General features: G+C 42.1%; 1 protein-coding gene across 1 annotated transcript in view; it reads right to left on the reverse strand.

Annotated features, from left to right (window-relative positions):
- Nucleotides 1–18,230, reverse strand: part of ANO2 (anoctamin 2) — a 386,124-nt gene that overhangs the window by 72,564 nt on the left and 295,330 nt on the right. The window contains exon 15 of the mRNA XM_031001166.3: nt 12,569–12,643. Coding sequence (XP_030857026.2) covers nt 12,569–12,643 — 75 coding nt within the window. The remainder of the gene's footprint in view (nt 1–12,568; nt 12,644–18,230) is intronic.

An 18,230-nucleotide genomic window follows, 5' to 3' on the forward strand; every position in this document is an offset into this window, starting at 1 on the left:
CACACGATAAGGATGAACATGCTGGACCCTGTGGAGTGTTCAACACACATGATGCAATTTCTTTCATTAGGGAGCTTTTGATCTTCTAAAGAGATAACATGAACTCCTTTTAAATAAACCATAGTAAATAATGCCCAAGAATGTATTAAGTGCTAAATGAAGAGTATAATTGCTGAAGGAACTCCAAGTACACGGGAGAAAGTAAATTTGAGTGGTCAGGGAATAGTTTGTGGAGACAGTGGGATTTAAAATGGAGTTTTCATGAGAAGAAATAGAAAGCCATTGAAGGTACCTGAGCTGAGAAGGAATGAGTTACAGCTTGATAAGTAGAGGCAAGAAGGTTGCTCAAAGGAGAAAAGGGGGAATACATCAGGAGTGAGATTTTAGGAATCTCAGTCCTCAAGATGAACAAAATATCACTGTAAGATTTCTCTACTAGGTGACTTGAAATGGAGGACTCAGATTCCTCATTTGGTAGAGAAATGTCTAGCTGCTGTGCTCCAAAAGGAGGGTTATAGCCACGTGACCTCTAAGGGTTCCCCTCATTTCCTCTCTCTAGAACCTAAGAATAAGAAGGGACTCTCTTAGACCTAGATCTGCCCAACAGCCCCTCTTCCTTCTTCTGTCCCCACATCCCCTCCTGTCCCCATCGCAACCAAGGAAGGATCATTTCCAGGAAGCACAAGGATGCTATGAGAAGCAAGTGCCCTGAGTAAGCCTCTTAGAGGGGATAGAAGAAGGAGAGACAACTGCTAGGTGCATGCCCCGCTCAGAGCAAATTCTAATTTGCTTCAGTCAAGTCAAGACTTCTTCAAGAAAGAAGACTTCCTTCTTAGGACTCTTTCTGTAAAGGAAGCTGTTCAGGTCCTATTTCCTCCGCAGGACAGAGAATGGGCACTGGCTATGAAGGACTAAATAGAAAACGTGGGGAGAGAAAACGGCAGGTGGAAGGCTCCCTGAAAAAATAAGCTGTGCTGGACTACACACACACACACACACACACACACACACACACACACACACACACACACGCCTGCACGGGGAGGGAGGCAGGAAGGAGGGGGTAAGAGGAGGGGAGGAAAGGCACAGGAGGAAAGGGGAGGGGAAGTGGGGGCCTCTGGCTAGGGCAGTGCTTTGCAAGCAGTGTGAATGACACTCCAGTGGCTTGCTAATGGGTGGCAGATGTGTCCAGGTATGGATGTTTTCAGACCTCTGGGGGGTACCTGGGGTGTGCTGGTGGCAGACTCAGCTCTTTATCCTGGTGGGCTTCAAAAAATACCAGTAATTGCCCTATGGGCCATGTTGTGAAAAAGAAGCCCTTGGTAAGGAAGGGAGAAAGGTGGCGTTCTCTGGGTAGAGGAAGGCTGTGTGTGTTTGGGTGTGTGTGGGTGTGGGGAGAGGAGAGGTTAGATGGGAAAAACACTCTGTGTGAGGCCCCTCTTCTGCTGCAGGGTGGGGGTGGGGAGCGGCAGAAACACCAGCCTCCAGGACTAAGTAGGGACTACTACCGTGTAACTGGGAAAACCTGGACATGACATCACCCCTCTCCAACAATGTAGACATTTTCACTTCCCATTCCTCTGGGATTGTCACTGCCAGATAGTAAGGGCCTAGAAAATGTGGTGTGAGATTCTTTTCCCCAAAAATCACTTTTGCAGTGAAGACCAGTGATGAAAGTATTGATGAGGCTGGGGAGGTGAGGGTATTGAGGAGTGAGTGAATGTGTGTGTGTGTGTACGTGTGTGTGTATTTGGGGTTGGGATTGGGAGACGGACTAGGGGAAAAAAAACAATGGCAAAAACATCCTTTGTTTAGGGTCTTGTGGGAGGGACATGAAGGAAGACGTGGGGAGATCAGCTTCTGTTCTTCTCTAAGAGGCCCAGCTGCTAAACTAGAGAAGGAAGAACACTCTTTGCTACTCAAAATGTGGTCCAAGGACCAGCTGCACCAGCTGGAAGCTTGATTGAAATGCGGAATCTCAAGCACAACTCCAGACCTACTGACCTGGAACCTGCATTTTAACAGAATTCTTTTTCAAATTCAAGGAGCACTGTTCTACTTATCTAGAAAAGCCTTCTTTCCCACCCTCCCTTCCTCCCTAGCCCCACCCCTGGCACACCTCACTTCAGCTCTCTGGTTCTTTGCAGGTTTACCTTCTCTGGTCTTAATTTCCTATCCCACTATAGAAATCAAGCTCTGAACCTCTCGTTTGGTGTTTCCCAGAGCATCTCAAGATTCACAGAGCTTTCCAGCTGCAGGAACTTGCAGAGCACCAACCCAGTCACGTGACCATTTTGGAGATGAAGAAACGGGCATGGAAAAGTGATGCCATTTGCTGAAGTCCACAAGGTGTGGACTACAATGCTACTCTTCTGGATCATGGTAGAAATTTTAAAATCTTAGCATTTAGGAATCATCTATGTACAGTCTTTAGTCTCATACATAAGGAAACTGAAGCCCAAGAGGCAACAATGTGATTGATCCAAGGTCTGGAGGGTATACGGTAGAGCTGAGATGTTAATGGTGATAACATCATCAATACCAGCTGAACCATTTGTGCCTTCTAGATGTCTTTATTCGATGCATATCTTCACTGGCACTGTTTCTTTTTCTTTTTTTTTTTTTTTTTTTGAGACGGAGTCTCACTCCGTCACCCAGGTTGGAGTGCAGTGGTGCGATCTGGGCTCACTGCAAGCTCCGCCTCCTGGATTCACGCCATTCTCCTGCCTCAGCCTCCCAAGTAGCTGGGGCCAAGTAGCTGGGGCTATAGGCACCCGCCACCACTCCTGGCTAATGTTTTGTATTTTTAGTAGAGACGGGGTTTCACCATGTTAGCCAGGATGGTCTCGATCTCCTGACCTCATGATCTGCCCACCTTGGCCTCCCAGCACTGATTCTTTTAACTACCATGCAAGATATGCCTTTAATAGGTGAGATTTAATGATGATTTAGGATTTGAACCCTGCTCCATGGTTCCAAAGTCTACAATCCCATCCTGACATTAGAACCCAGGTTTTCCAGCACTACATCTAGTACTATTTCCACCACTTGTGGTTACATTATTGATTTTCTTTTTCTTTTTCTTTTTTTGTTTGAGATAGAGTTTCACTCTTGTTGCCCAGGCTGGAGTGCAATGGTGCGATCTCAGCTCACCGCAACCTCTGCCTCCCTGGTTCAAGCAATTCTCCTGCTTCAGCCTCCCAAGTAGCTGGAATTACAGGCATGCGCCACCACGCCTGGCTACTTTTGTATTTTTAGTAGAGATGGGGTTTCTCTATGTTGGTCAGGCTGGTCTCCAACTCTCGACCTCAGGTGATCCGCCCGCCTCAGCCTCCCAAAGTGCTGGGATTACAGGCGTGAGCCACCATGGCCGGCCCACATTATTGATTTTCTTTATTAAGTTCAATACGTATTTTCTGGCCGCTTATTGTGCGACCCACTGCACTGGGTATATTCCATGTTTGTGGTCAGTCTCTTCCAACTAGGTCAAAAGGAGGTTTGTCTTTTACCACATTCTGTGCCTTAAGCCACTTCACAGCAGCGCCTCCCGTAGAACTGGTTTGGTAAAGATTCGCTGGTCAGCAGCTCTAGGGGATCTGGCTGCCTGGCACATGGTCATTTTATTATGGTTCCTGTTGCTTTTGGTGTTTTAATATCATAACTTTACTTCTGGGACATAAACAAAATGCAACATAAGCCAGGCTACAGAGTCCAGAGTCCTACTTGATACCAAGAGAGAGACAGGTAAGAGAGGGGACCTCTTCACCACCCTCTGGAACTTGCATTCTGAAGCAAAGTTGAGAAAATCATTGCACACATACAACAAAGATGATCCTAGTAGCAGCTGGATGGAGTCACAGGCCTCCGTTCACGAGCTTCTGGTATGCTCTTAGCAGAGAGCAGGGGGATTAGTCAGAGAAAACTCCACAGAAAAAAGTTTTGGGACAGTTTCCTATGGGAAAGACTTAGAGGAAAGAATAAGAAGGAAGAACTTTCCAGAAAAGGGAAGAGGGGCAAGTAGCAATGCACAAGGCACAAGTAACCTCTGCTGATCCCCAGCATGGCACACGATAGTAGCTCAAGTATAAAAATACAGGCACATGCACACACTAGCAACTTCATCATCGACATAGTACGCTGCCTATGACATCCACCTAGTTTATTTACCCATTCAGTCATTGATAAAATGTGTCTTAAGCTCCTCCTTGTGCCAGTCTCAGTTCTAGGTTCCAGTGGAAAAAGGAAACAGAAAGCACTACCCTCACAGAGTGGATCTTCTAGTGGGAAAACATAGACAATAAACTAATAAATAGGTAAAATGAGTAGTACCTTCAGCACGAGAAATACCGTGGAGACAAAGAAGGCAAACAGGGTATAGGGATCGGTTGCAATTTAAAATAGGGTGGTTGGGAAAGAGATAGCTGAGAAAGTGACCTTTTACCAAATACCTAAAGGAAGGATTTAAGGGAAGGGTGTTTCAGGCAGGCAGTGGCTGACACTGAGTGAGCAAGGGGACAGGTGGAGTGGGAGATGGGCAGGCAGCCAGGAGGGGGCCCTGTAGTGTGAGGATGTGGGCTTCCACACCTCAGGAGATGGGAAGCCATCAGAGAGTTCTGAGCAGAGGAGTGATATGAGTTGGTTTAGGTTTTAAAAGTTAGCATGCTGATGATCTGTCAGGGGCAGTGTGCAAATAGGGAGATCAGCGAACGGGCTATGATGAGAATCCAGGCTGTGGAGGAGGATTTCTGATGGTGGACTCCCAATATCCAAGTGTAAGAAAATGAGTATCTGGGGCACAGGAGGAAAGCTCAGGCACCTAGCTCTAGAGGAGTGACATCGCCTCTGACAATCCCCCCCTCACAAGAAGAAAACAGGAGGGCCCATTCAAAAAGGAAACTTTAGCTGAACACACAGGATTGGCGGAGAGGAAATTCGTCTTTGTCCATGCTGGCTTCTAACACAAGAAGGCAGATGAAACAGCACTGGGGCATTTCTTTGCTCTCATCACCCCCATGAAAAGCATTCCCAACTGACTCGGTAGATTGGCATGCCTGAAACCTTCCTAATGCCCATGGTCCTGGCATCTTCTGCCTAGGTTCAAGCACAGGGGTGAAGAAAGGAATGAGATGAGAGATACAGTAGGTGTCTTTGGCTTACCCTAACTTTATCACAGAAAGTTACTTCCTTCTAAGCACCACCCTGACCCCTTCATCTCATGCTCCACACCTTGTTCTAGGGTAATGCTAAGTCCTTTCTCTTTAGAAAACATCAGAGTGAACAGGCAACCTACAGAATGGGAGGAAATTTTTGCAATCTGCCCATCTGACAAAGGGCTAATATCCTGAATCCACAAAGAACTTAAACAAATTTACAAGAAAAAAACAACCCCATCAAAAAGGGTGCAAAGGATATGGACAGACACTTCTCAAAAGAAGACATTTATGCAGCCAACAGACACATGAAAAAATGCTCATCATCACTGGTCATCAGAGAAATGCAAATCAAAACCACAATGAGATACCATCCCACACCAGTTAGAATGGCGATCATTAAAAGTCAGGAAACAACAGATGCTGGAGAGGATGCGGAGAAATAGGAACACTTTTACACTGTTGGTGGGAGCGGAAACTAGTTCAACCATTGTGGAAGACAGTGTGGCGATTCCTCAAGGATCTAGAACTAGAAATACCATTTGACCTAGTGATCCCACTACTGTGTACATACCCAAAGGATTATAAATCAATCTACTATAAAGACACATGCACACATATGTTTATTGCAGCACTATTCACAACAGCAAAGACTTGGAACCAACCCAAATGTCCATCAGTGATAGACTGGATTAAGAAAATGTGGCACATATACACCATGGAATACTATGCAGCCATAAAAATGGATGAGTTCATGTTCTTTGCAGGGACATGGATGCAGCTGGAAACCATCATTCTGAGCAAACTATCACAAGGGCAGAAAACCAAACACCACATGTTCTCACTCATAGGTCGGAACTGAACAATGAGAACACTTGGACACAGGGCGAGGAACATCACACATTGGTGCCTGTCGGGGGGTGGGTGGCAGGGGGAGGGATAGCATTAGGAGAAATACCTAATGTAAATGACAAGTTAATGGGTGCTGCAAAGCAACATGGCACATGTATACCTAGGTAGCAAACCTGCACGTTGTGCACATGTACCCTAGAACTTAATGCATAACAAAAAATTAAAAATTAAAAAATAAAGAAAACTGGGCTTTTTTTTAAGTGGGAAAAAGAAACGGGGACAAGTTAGTGCCAAATAAGGATTTTAAAAAATCAAATAGGCAGGAAACAATATAATGTATTGTCCAATCTGGAATACTTTTGAGAGTAAAGAAGAAGTGCTATTAATAATTCTCCCTGGTCTGGAAGCTTAAGCCTGGACGAGCTTGAGCACCTGACTGTGAAGGGTGATGTGTAAAGGGGGCTCCCCCCATTCCCACCACTCTGCTCCCAGCTCCTGCCCACATGGTTCAGTTCCCGGAACTTGCTGGTGGCAGTTGTGGGACCCCAGGCATAGTGAGATTCTCAATTAGTTATTGGTTCTGATACAGAATCTTGCATCTATATCAAGATTTGGAGTTGGGTGGGGCTGGAAAAGGGAAGATTTTACAAAGGAGAGATAATTATGTATTATTTGTGAACAATAAAAATATTCCCACTTTCCAGTCTAGCTTTAGGAGGTATCAATGGAATTTTAAAAAAAGAAAAAACTCAGAACTTTGGCAAGACGACACACCATTGACCCAGTTTTTAGTATTTGTTGAATGGTGGTCCAGTGATCTATTTGTTGTTGATGATGATGATGATGACAATGATGATGATACAGATTTTTCTCTCAGGCAGCAGACAAGCTCCTAGTTTCAGTCCTCTCCTTGCCTGACTTATCAGCGGCATCTGATACAATTGATTGTCCTGCCCCTTTGAAATGCTTTCTTGACTTCTGGGACTCTCTATTCTCCCCTATCCCTTTTCAATTCTCTTTTCTGTCTCCTCATGCTCCCAAACTTCAGCATAGCAGTGTCCTGGGACTTGGTCCTTGGACATTTTCTCTATCTACTCTCATTCCCTTGGTGATCTCATGCAATCTTATAGCTTTAAATGCCTTCTATAGTGATTAGGTCTCCAGCCTGGACGTCTTCCCTGAACTCCAGACTCATATGCATCAGGAGGGCAACTGAGTTAAGGAATAACTGGCAGATTTTGGGCTGCTCAGGATAAAAGCTTAGAGTCATTCTTGACTTCTTTTCAGTTTTGTACCACATGATCAAATTCTTTCAGTCCACCTTCAAAATAGAACTAGCATCTGAACACTCTTCAATCTCACCCTGCCCAGGCCACCGCACTTCTTACATTATCACAACAGATTCCTACTTGATGTCTCTCTTCCCACCCTTGCCTTTCTACCAGCATTTTCTCACCCCAGCAGCCAGAATGATCCTTTTGAAATGTATGTCAGGTCATGTCACTCCTTGCAAGACCTCCTATTAGGTGTTCTCATCTCACATAGAATTAGCCCATGTCCTTACTGTGGTCTCCAGGGCCCCACCTACAGGGCTCCTCGTTACTTCTCTCACTGTGTCTCCCTATGCACTCCCCGCTGCAGAGTGCTCAGCTCCAGCCACACTGTGGCTCTTTCCTGCTGTCCCTCCTGATGCCAGGCATTGCTCCCCTTGGGCTTTTTCTCTTGCTGTTTCCTCTGCCCAGAATGTTCCCCCTAGAATATCCATGTGGCTGGCTCCTCCACCTCCTCCAGATCCTTGATAAAATGTCATCTTAATGAGAACTTACCTGACCAACCTATTTAATATATGTATTTTGTGTCTTTTTAAATTTTATTGTGAACATGCAGAAAAATCCATTTTACACACACACACACACACACACACACACACACAATGAATAAAACAAACACCAATATAGCCCAGACCAGCACTGCCAGCAGCTCTGAATTCCCTTCTCCCCCGTACACATACATGATCTCCCATCCCTGCTGCTCCTTTGGATCCAACCACTGTGCAGAATCTTATGATAATCATTCTCTTGCTCATTTGATAGTTTTAACACAGAGGTATGCATCCTTAAACAATATAGTTGAGTATTGTCTCTGAACCCTCTATGAGTAGAATCAAACTGTATATATTCTTTCATCTTGTTTTTTTCACCCTTGATGTTATACATAGCTATTAGTTTGCTCATTTTCATGACTGTGTAGTATTTAATTGTATGAATATGCCTCAATTTATGTATCCATTCTGGTGGTGACAGGCATTTGGACTGTTTCCAGGTTGAGTTATTATAAGCAGGGCTTCCATAGACGTTCTTGTACACGTATTTTGCTGCTCATGTACACAAGTTTTTCTAAGACAGATATCCAGGAGTAGAATTTCTGGGCCCTAGGATATATGTACTTTCAGTTTCACTAGATAATGCCAAACTATATCCAAAGTGTTTTTGTTTTTTCAACTTATACTCCCTATAGTAGAGTTTAAGATGCTCTTTTGATCTATATCTTTTCCAACACTTGTTACTGACAGACTTTTGGGTATATATGGTATCTCATTGTGGTTTAAATTAGAATTTCCAGGATTACTAATGAGATTGGGTACCATTTTATAGGCTCATTGGCCATTTGGATTCCCTCTTTTGTGAAGTACATATTCATCTTTTTCCTATTTTGTACTGAATTACTGTTTTCCATGTTTTTTAATTCTTTATATATGTTAAGAAAAATTCTTTGAGAGTTATAGTTGTTGCAAATATATTATCCCATTCTGATAATTTGTCTTCTCACAGAGTTTATTAGGTATTTTATGAACTTAAATTCTTAATTCTAATATAGTCAAATTTACCAGCATTTTATTACAGTTGTGCTTTTTGTATCTTGCTCAAGAATTCTTCCCTACCCCAAGGTCATGAAAATATTTTTTTCTTATATATTTAAAAACTCAATTGTTTTACCTTTCACAATCCATCTTTAAAATACACCTAAAATTGATGTTTTTGAGTGGTGTGAATAAGGCCCAGTTTTATTTTCTTCTGTATGGACACCCAGCTGTCCCAGAAGCACTTACTGAGAAGTTCATTCTTTTCCCCACTTATATGCAGTGCCACTTGCATTAATCTGGTTCTTGGTTTTCTATTTTGTTCCATTGGTCTCATCATCTCTTCTCACAAGAATGTAACATTATCTTACTTATTGTAGTTTTATAATTAGAGTAACATATCCATCCTTCAAGAGTTTCTTGACTATTCTTAGCCTTTGTGCTTCCACATAAATCTTAAAATCAGTTTATCGACTGGACAATCTAAAGACCTTAGAACATTATTGTTCTATTTATTGTCCATCCAACTTACATAGTATTGTTGCATATATTTTAGTTCTATCTTTTTTAACCTCATGAGAAGTGGCATTATTATTTTCACAGTCAAGGTTCATATAGGTTTTCTCACATATTTACCACTTTAAAAGTTCTTCATTCCTTTCTAAAACCATGGTCTTCCATATGGGATCACATCCAAGGTACATTCTTAGAATTTCTTTTAATGAGAGATTCGGTTGATAGCAAACTCTCAGTTTCTATTTGTCTGTAAATATCTTTATTTTATCCTTATCACTACATGATATTTTTCTTGGGCATAGAATTCTTAGTTAGAAATTGTTTTGTTTTCAGCACATGAAGAGGGCATTTCATTGTATTCTGACTTCCAATGTGCTATAAAATGTCAGTTGTAAGTCCAGGTGTCTTTCCATTGAAGGTAATTTGCCTTTGGATTTGAGGCTGCTTTTGAGACTTTTCTTGTGCCTTATATACTCTATAATTTCACTATGATGCATCTAGATGCAGATTTATTTTTACTTTTTCTGCCTGGGTTTCACTAGGATTCTTCAATCTATGGATTGGTGTACTGCATCAAATTAGGAAACCACCAGTCCTTACATCTCACTCATTACCTGTTCTCTTTCAACCTGTCTTCCATATTGCCAATCTTTTTTATCGCTATGCTGTATTATGGATAATTTATTCCAGCCTGTATTGCAGTTTACAAATTCTCTCTTCAGCTTTGTCTAATTTGTTGTTAAGTCTATCCATGGTTGAGGCAGGAGAATTGCTTGAACCCGGGGGGCGGAGGTTGCAGTGAGCCAAGATTGTACCACTGCACTCCAGCCTGGGTGACAGAATCAGACTCCGTCTCAAGAAAAAAAAAATCTATCCATGGTCGTGTGTGTGTGAATGTGTGTGTGTGTGTGTACACATATATATACACATATATACATGGCATATAAAAATCGTATATATAACAATAATATTTTTGTTAATTTCTATATGTATTTATTTCTAGCAGATAGAGGTTTATTGGTTAGTTTTCATTATCTGCTAGATAACTTTCAAAATAGTTTCTTATTCTTTGTGTATATTTTTAAGGTTGCTGTTTTAACCTGTGACTGATATTTTCAATATCTCTGGTCTTTGCTGTCTGTTCCCACTGGTTCTTTCATATGGTGCTTCAACTTCTTGAGTAATTAGTTGTTTTTGACTATGTTCTCTTTATTGCCCTTGAAAAATTCTTCTGGGTGATTTTTTGAGGCCTGGCATAAATATGCTTCCCTACAGAGAGAGGTTGTATTTGCTTCTGCTGAGCACCTGGGAGCCCTACTAGTGTTGGGTTAAGTTCACAACCTGAGGTTCCCTGATCCTCTCATGTGGTGACCCAGGATAGAAAGCCACAGTAGGGATTGCCCCTGGCCACTTCTTAAGCACAGAATTTTGTTTCCCCTTTTCTCCCTTTTCTGCTTAGATCCATAACAATTTTTTTCTGTAGTCTCATAAGTGGGAAAGGGTGTGTATAGTTCAGTTTCATCTTTACTCTGAACATAGCCCTTTGGAGTTCTGATTTAATTTGGTGAGGACATCCTGTTACAATCCCCATTTGGGGCCATCCATCATCCCTAATTTCTATCCTCTTTGCTCCCATAAAACCACCAAAACCAAAGCCTAGGTTTGCCGAGATGGGAAAATGTTCTCAAGGTAAAAGCAGCTCTAGTGCCCAGGTATTTGTTTCTTTGGTTCCCATTTTCCTTTAGATTTTAGCCTGGTATTACTTCCTATCCTGTCAGCCCTTCGAGGCTTTGAGAAGATTGAGAAATACATTTATCCAATTTTTTAAAATAAATTTTAGCAAAATGGGATGTTACAAATATCCTAACCTACTACTACTGGAGACAGAAGTCTATTTTACCTATTTGTTATTATTTATTTACTTATTTATCGTCTGCACATTCTTTAAGAGAGGGATTATTTTGTTTTGTTTTCTGCTGTATCCGCAGTGTCTAAGCATGGTGTCAAGCACATGTTTGACTCATTAAATATTGAATGAATGAATAAACTCTTTAACAATAATATGCATATTGCGGGAGGCTTTGAAGTGCTAAATTAAACTTTATATCATTGCAGCTTAACACACGGCAACTCACCACATTCTCTTGAATAAATTCCACATGCCTTGCACTTGCTAAGCAATGAGAAGAAAACAAATTTAGACTTCTAAACTTTGGCAAGGCACCCATCAACTCTGTACTTCATCTGAAAAATGAGGAGTTGAATTGGTGATATCTAAGTTTCCTTCACCTTTTAAATTTCTGAGACGAAAACACAATTCCTGTAGTTAACGGTCATGATGGCAAAAATAATGGTAGTGGTAACCTCAGGCCAGAGTCAGAGTTACAACAGTTTCCAGACCAATTTTTGGAATAAGTGATCCCTCTTCCACCCTGCAACTAATGTGTAGGCCTACTTAGAAATGCTCTGAGCTGTGAGTACACACACTCCTTTGTAAAGCAGAACCTCCAATCTTGAATACTGTAAGGAATATTTCCATAAAGAGATATGGGGTATTAGTAACCCTAACTCAGTCCTCTGATTTTTGCCATCCCCAAGGTCCTCTAGCTTCAGATACTGCGGTCTTGCCCATGCTGGCAACGAAGAATGAACTGCTACCACTTTATTGATCTAACTCAAATACGAATCACAGGGTTTTCCCTGAGCTTTCCCTGACACAGCTGAGACCATCTGGGTCTTGCAAAAGGGCTGTACCAAACTCTAAGGTAAAGCGCAAGGAAATAAACCCAGCAACTATAGGAAAGCTGAAGAATCACACTTACCGAGCCCAAGCTGGCTATCTCCTGTGGCTTCCAGACTCTGGTCTATCCACAAACGTCAGAGAGAGCCACCCCACAGCCCAAACAGGCTGCTGCAATTGCAGCCATCTTACCTGATTCGTTCTCCAAGTTTTTGGTCTGTCTCCATGCAGAAGCACCATCTCGCAATCCACTCCCTGGAAGTTCCAACTTCTAGCATGGGTGGTCAATGGCCTCACTATCAGACAAGATCCTGCCCCTCTACACAGGACTGTGGCTTCCCCTTTACCAGCCTCTCATTATTTCCATAGCAGAATATAATATCCACAGTAGTCACATAACAGCATCTACATGCATGCAGCCACAGGCAAGTGGTCCCTCAAGGAAATTACCATGAATAAGATGGAGGCAAAGTTCATCAGGTAACCTGGGAAACGATCCTTCCAGGTCAGTTTATCTTCATCATCCTGGGGAGAAACGGGAGAGTAGAGACAATCAGGAGGCACAAATAACAGATATTAATTTGCTCTCAATTTGCATATATTTGCATGTGATTGATCACTATCACTTTATATAGATATATTTCTAGTCACTGATGCCTTACTCTCCATATCAACAACAGCCCTCCTAATTTTGTAATTTCTGGATAAGTTGGCATAGCCTGGAAAAACTACAGTGAAAAAACAAGATTTGATTTCAGCCTCACACTGGGCTGAATTTCTAGTCCAACCACTTATCAGCTGTGTGATCCTAGATATGTCTCTTATTAACATTTCTGACATTTATTTTTTCATCTGTAAATTGGGCATGGTAGTGATACCTGCCCTGCCTACTACACAGGACAGTTTTCTTTGTTTTGTTTGAGTGAGAACCATGTGAATATAGTAAAGCAGTGGACAAATGACAGATACAACCCAACCACAGGGCAGCATCCTATAAATAGATTATCTGCTAAATAAAATACCAACCACTGATCTCAGAGCCTAATCGTTGTGCAAATTACCCACAATTTTGTTCCTCAAAGAGGCTACATGTAGTATTAGGTGCTCCCCCTCGTCACAAATCCAAACATTTTGAGGCACAGGTTAAGCTGATCCATTCAATCAACTTGGCTGAGAATCCTACCCTTTTCCCCTTGGACTGGGTCCAGTTCACCCAGGCCATTATCCTGCGACAATCGTTATCAGTAACCAGAGTCCTCCTTCAGCGTGCTCTGAGGACCGTCATTTGGTGGGGGACGGGGGAGGGGCTGCCAACAGCTATGAATGGTAAACAGCTCTGCTAATTAAACAGCTCTGCTGTATAAATTTAGTTCAGGCACTTGATTTCTCTGAGCTGCAGTTCTATAAAATTAGAATTGATACAGCTGCCCTGCCTACTACACAAGGTAGCTGGGAAGACCATCTGAAGCCGTGTTTGGGAAGGTGCCGAGAATATGGCAGAGCACTCCCTGCCAGTAAGGCAAGAATCCAGGAGTACTTCTGCAAGGTGTCTGAATGGGGCTCAGCGGTGAGCGCTCCAGGGCCCCTGCTCTCTCTCCTCTCCCCTCCTCACCACTGATACTCAGAACACACCTGATTTGGTGCTAGCAACAGTGCCATCTAGCCTTTGAAAGCTTGTACTGTAAGTGAAGGACGTCCTTATACTAAAAGATTTCTTTCTAAAAATCCCTCTGGGGCCCACTGTGCATTGATCTTGGTGCCAGGCACAGTGGGAGACAGAAGAAAATTGACATGATCACTACTTCTGGGGAGCTCACAGGCTAAGGAAACAGAGATGACACCCACACACCGAAAGGTTTAAGAATCCCTGGTCAGTTTGGGAGTGAGGGTTATCTTGGGAGCGAGCCTGAAGGGAGCTGAGAAGAGGAAAATTCTCAACGCATGCCTGGAACTGAGCGATGGGTCGAGTTGGCTTACTAAATTGTGGTAGAAATGAGTGTTATAGCTGAATTCACTTAGTAATTAGCACCTGCATTTACAGATTATGTAAACAAGCAATAGATTCAGGTTTGCACAGACTTAGTGATAGAATCCGGTTGCTAGACTCTTAGCCCAACAGGCTTTCCATCACACAGTGAGAACAAGGTAACTACATCTTGTGGCCATCCTGAAGAAATAGGAACATATGAACCTATTTCTGGTGGGATTGGAACAAGACTCATTCATATTCTTCCAAATAAGGTCAAACATCAAGAGGGAGTAGAGCTTCTTTCATTTTCCTTCAGTATTAATTCTTAGTTTCACTCACACACTAACGTTTTCCTTAAGGGTATTTTTTTGGGGGGCGAGGATGGAGTCTCACTCTGTTGCCCAGGCTAGAGTGCAGTGGTATGATCTTGGCTCACTGCAACCTCTGCCTCCCAGGTTCGAGTGATTCTCCTGTCTCAGCCTCCCGACTAGCTGGGACTACAGGTACATGCCACGATGCCCCCAGCTAAGTTTGTGCATGTGTGCGTGTGTGTGTGTGTGTGTGTGCGTGTATTTTTTTAGTAAAGACGGGGTTTCACCATATTAGCCAGGATGGTCTCGATCTCCTGATCTTGTGATCTGATCCGCCTGCCTTGGCCTCCCAAAATGCTGGGATTACAGGCGTGAGCCACTGCACCCAGCCACCTAAGGGTATTTTTAAAAGATTTTTCTTTAAGCTGTTGACAAGGAAAACTGAGGATGGGCTGACGAATGATAACACTCAATAGGGATTCTGAAGAGAAATTTGAGGGGCCAGGGAGGCACTTTTCCTGAGCCCACCTAGAGTCTTGGTTCAGTCCTACTCAACAAACACAGTCTGAACAGTGCCAATGGGCCAGGCTCTGTGCTAGATACTGAGGACACGCTGAGGAGAAGGTTCAGCTCTGCCCAGGAGGAGCTCAGAGACCACCAAGGAAACAAGGAAAAGCACTTCTAAGCTAAACCTGATTAGGAAGGTGGCATTACTATTTTGCATAAAAATGAGACATAACTAAAAAGCAACCAAATTAAATGTCTTCTCAAAGCAACTTAAAGAAAAAATGCTCATTTTGATATAACATTCTAGTGGATGTTGAAAAATCACCCCTTCTCATGTTTACATTGGTGATCTCTTTTTTCTGGAAGTCACAGCTCCCAACACACACACAGTGCGCATGCATTCAGACACTCCCAACATAAGAAGCCAAGAGAAACACAAAGATTGCACCACTGTCTTCCGAGCTCCCAAAGTCACTAGTAAAGATGACAGTGAGTAAAGTAGCCTTTACTTATAATAATCTGGCTCTAATAATGGAAGCCAATTAAAACTCTCCGTTCACGGATACATTAACAATACGAAGACTTGCAGCAAAATATCCTTAACTTAAATATGCTCTGCTTAAAAATCCTATAGCCAGCAAATAAGACAGTACAAAGAGAAGTAGGCTTGGAACCAGGACATCCAAGTTCTGAACTCTTGGCTCTGGTACTTCTTAGGTGAGTGACCTTGGGAAATTCCCAGATCATCAGCTTCCTTATCTGTAAAATAATTTATGTGCCCTATCTGTAAAATATAGTTATATCTATCACACCAAATTGCCATGCCTTTAAAATTACCCAACCTATGAAGCAGGTCAAGAGAGTGCAGGCACACAGAGGTGTGAGAACTCTTAGCACCTCTCTCTCCTTTTAAAATGGAAATAACACTCGTCCCACCTAAGTGGCCCAGGTATTGTGGGATCACATGAGTGCATGCATATGAGAGAGCTTTGTAAACTGGAAGGCTCATAAAAGTAAGGTCTAACCAGCTTCATGATTATATCAAAAGCAGGTGACTATAAAGCACTTAGCTAATGCAATCGTTGTTAAGACAGGAGCCTAGCTGTCCTCTGTGCTAGCTTCTTTGTCTCAGCTCTTTGTGTCTATGTCCCTTGATGATGGCTGCCATTCTGAGCCTCCACACAGCAAGTAGCACAGTAATAAAACCACATAAGTGCCCTTTTGGCAAGCTAAACATTTGGAAATGAAATCACTGAAAAGGCAATAGGTGAGAGTGCCATTTAAACAAATCCCTTGAAGAATAATTTTGTAAAGTGGCAATCATCCTTGAGTTGTTTTCTTCTTTTCTTTTTTTTTTCTCTTTTTCTTTTTTTAGAGACAAAGTCTCACTCTGCCACCCAGGCTGGAGTGCAGTTGCACAATCATAGCTCACTGCAACTTCGAACTCCTGGGCTCAAGTGATCCTCCTGCCTCAGCCTCCAGATTAGCTGAAATTACAGGCATAGGACACCACAGCTGGCTTCATTTTTAATTAAGATATAATTTACACACAGTAAATTTCACCTTCATTAGTGTTTACTTCTGTAAGTTTTGATAAATATATAGTCATATAACCACGACCACAATCAAGACATAGAACAATACCATCACTTCCCATTATTCTCCCATGTCCCTTTGTAGTCTATCACCTCCCCCAATCCCCAGAACCTGACAAGATCTGTTTTATGCCCCTCTGGTTTTATCTTTTCCAAAATGTCATATAAGTGGATTCATAGAGTATGCAGGCTGTTGAGTCTGGCTTCTTTGACTTAGCACAGTGCATTTGAAATTCATGTTGTCCATGTGGTTGCATGTCTTGGTAGTTTGTTCGTTTTTATTGCTGAATAATATTCCACTGCGTGGATGTACCACAGTTCATTTATCCTTTCACTATTTGAGGGATGTTTGAGTTGTTTCCAGTTTTTGGCAATTATGAATAAAGCCATTGTAAAAGTGGCTGTGCACTGTTTTTGGTGTGAACATAGGTTTTCATTTCCCTTGGATAATTACCAAGAAATGGAATTACCAAGTCATAGGGTAAGTATATGTTTGACTTTATAAGAAACTGCCAGACAATTTCCCAAAGTGGGTGTACGATTTTGAATTTCCATTAATAAGATATGGTGTTTCCTTCCTCTATTTTCTTTCTTTTATTAAATAAATTTTTAATTTAGAATAGTTTTAGACTTACAGAAAAGCTTCAAAGGAGTTCCCGTATACCCTGCACCCAGTTTCCCCTATTATATTAGTTAAGTACATTTTTCACAACCAATGAACCGATACTGTACAGTATTATTAAAGTTCATACTTTATCCAATTTTCTTATAAATATAACATAAAATCTAATATTACTTAAATTTAATAATGTATCATTTATATTAGTTTTTACCTAATATCCATTTCCTGTTCCAAGGTCCCCTCCAAGAAAACACCTTATATTTAGTCTTCATGCCCCCTTAGACTCCTCTAAGCTGTGATAGTTTCTCAGACTTTTCTCGGTGGTGGTGACTTTGTTAGTTTTGGGGTGTACTGGTCAAGTATTTTGTAGAATGTCCCTTGACACAGGCTTGTCTGAAGTTTTCCCCATGATTAGACTGAAGTTATGCATTTGCGGGAGGAAGACCACAGAGGGAAGGGGCCATTTTCATCACATCATATCAAGGGTACAGGCTAGAATATGACTGGTCACTGATGACGTCAACCTTGATCTCCTGGTGGAGATCATATCTGTCAGATTGTTCTATTGCAAAGTTTCTTTTTTTCTCCTTTCCATACTTTACTCTTCAGAAGAAAGTCACAAAGTGCCCACATGTAAGGTGTGGGAATTACACTCCACCTCTCTGAAGGGGCAGTATCTACAGATTCACCTAGGTTTTTAATCCAGATTTTTATATTTTGAATTTGCTTAAAGCAGGACTGTAAAGAAGAGATACTCAGTCATACCAATGTGAAACCAGTGCAGGTTACTCCCAACCCTAAAAAGAGAATGAAGACGATAAATGCCAAGTGGCCAGGACTGGAGTGGAACTGGGTTTGGGCTTCAAAAGAAGCAGGCTGTGGTCCTCATTCTTTGGGAAGCCCATAAAGGATAGGAAGCCAAACCTTGCCATCGTCACTGGCCACTTCATTATCATCGTCTGCCTCAACCCTCCAGATAATAACAAGAGGGCCAGGAATAGGTCAGACTGGCTTCTATCAAAATAGTCATACACTGACCCTATGTTCTGGCAAATATTTTGGGGGCAGTGGCAAAGAGAAGAGAAATACAATGGATTTGGAAATACAG

This window comes from Gorilla gorilla, chromosome 10 (assembly GCF_029281585.2).
Source record: "Gorilla gorilla gorilla isolate KB3781 chromosome 10, NHGRI_mGorGor1-v2.1_pri, whole genome shotgun sequence".
NCBI lineage: Eukaryota > Metazoa > Chordata > Mammalia > Primates > Hominidae > Gorilla > Gorilla gorilla.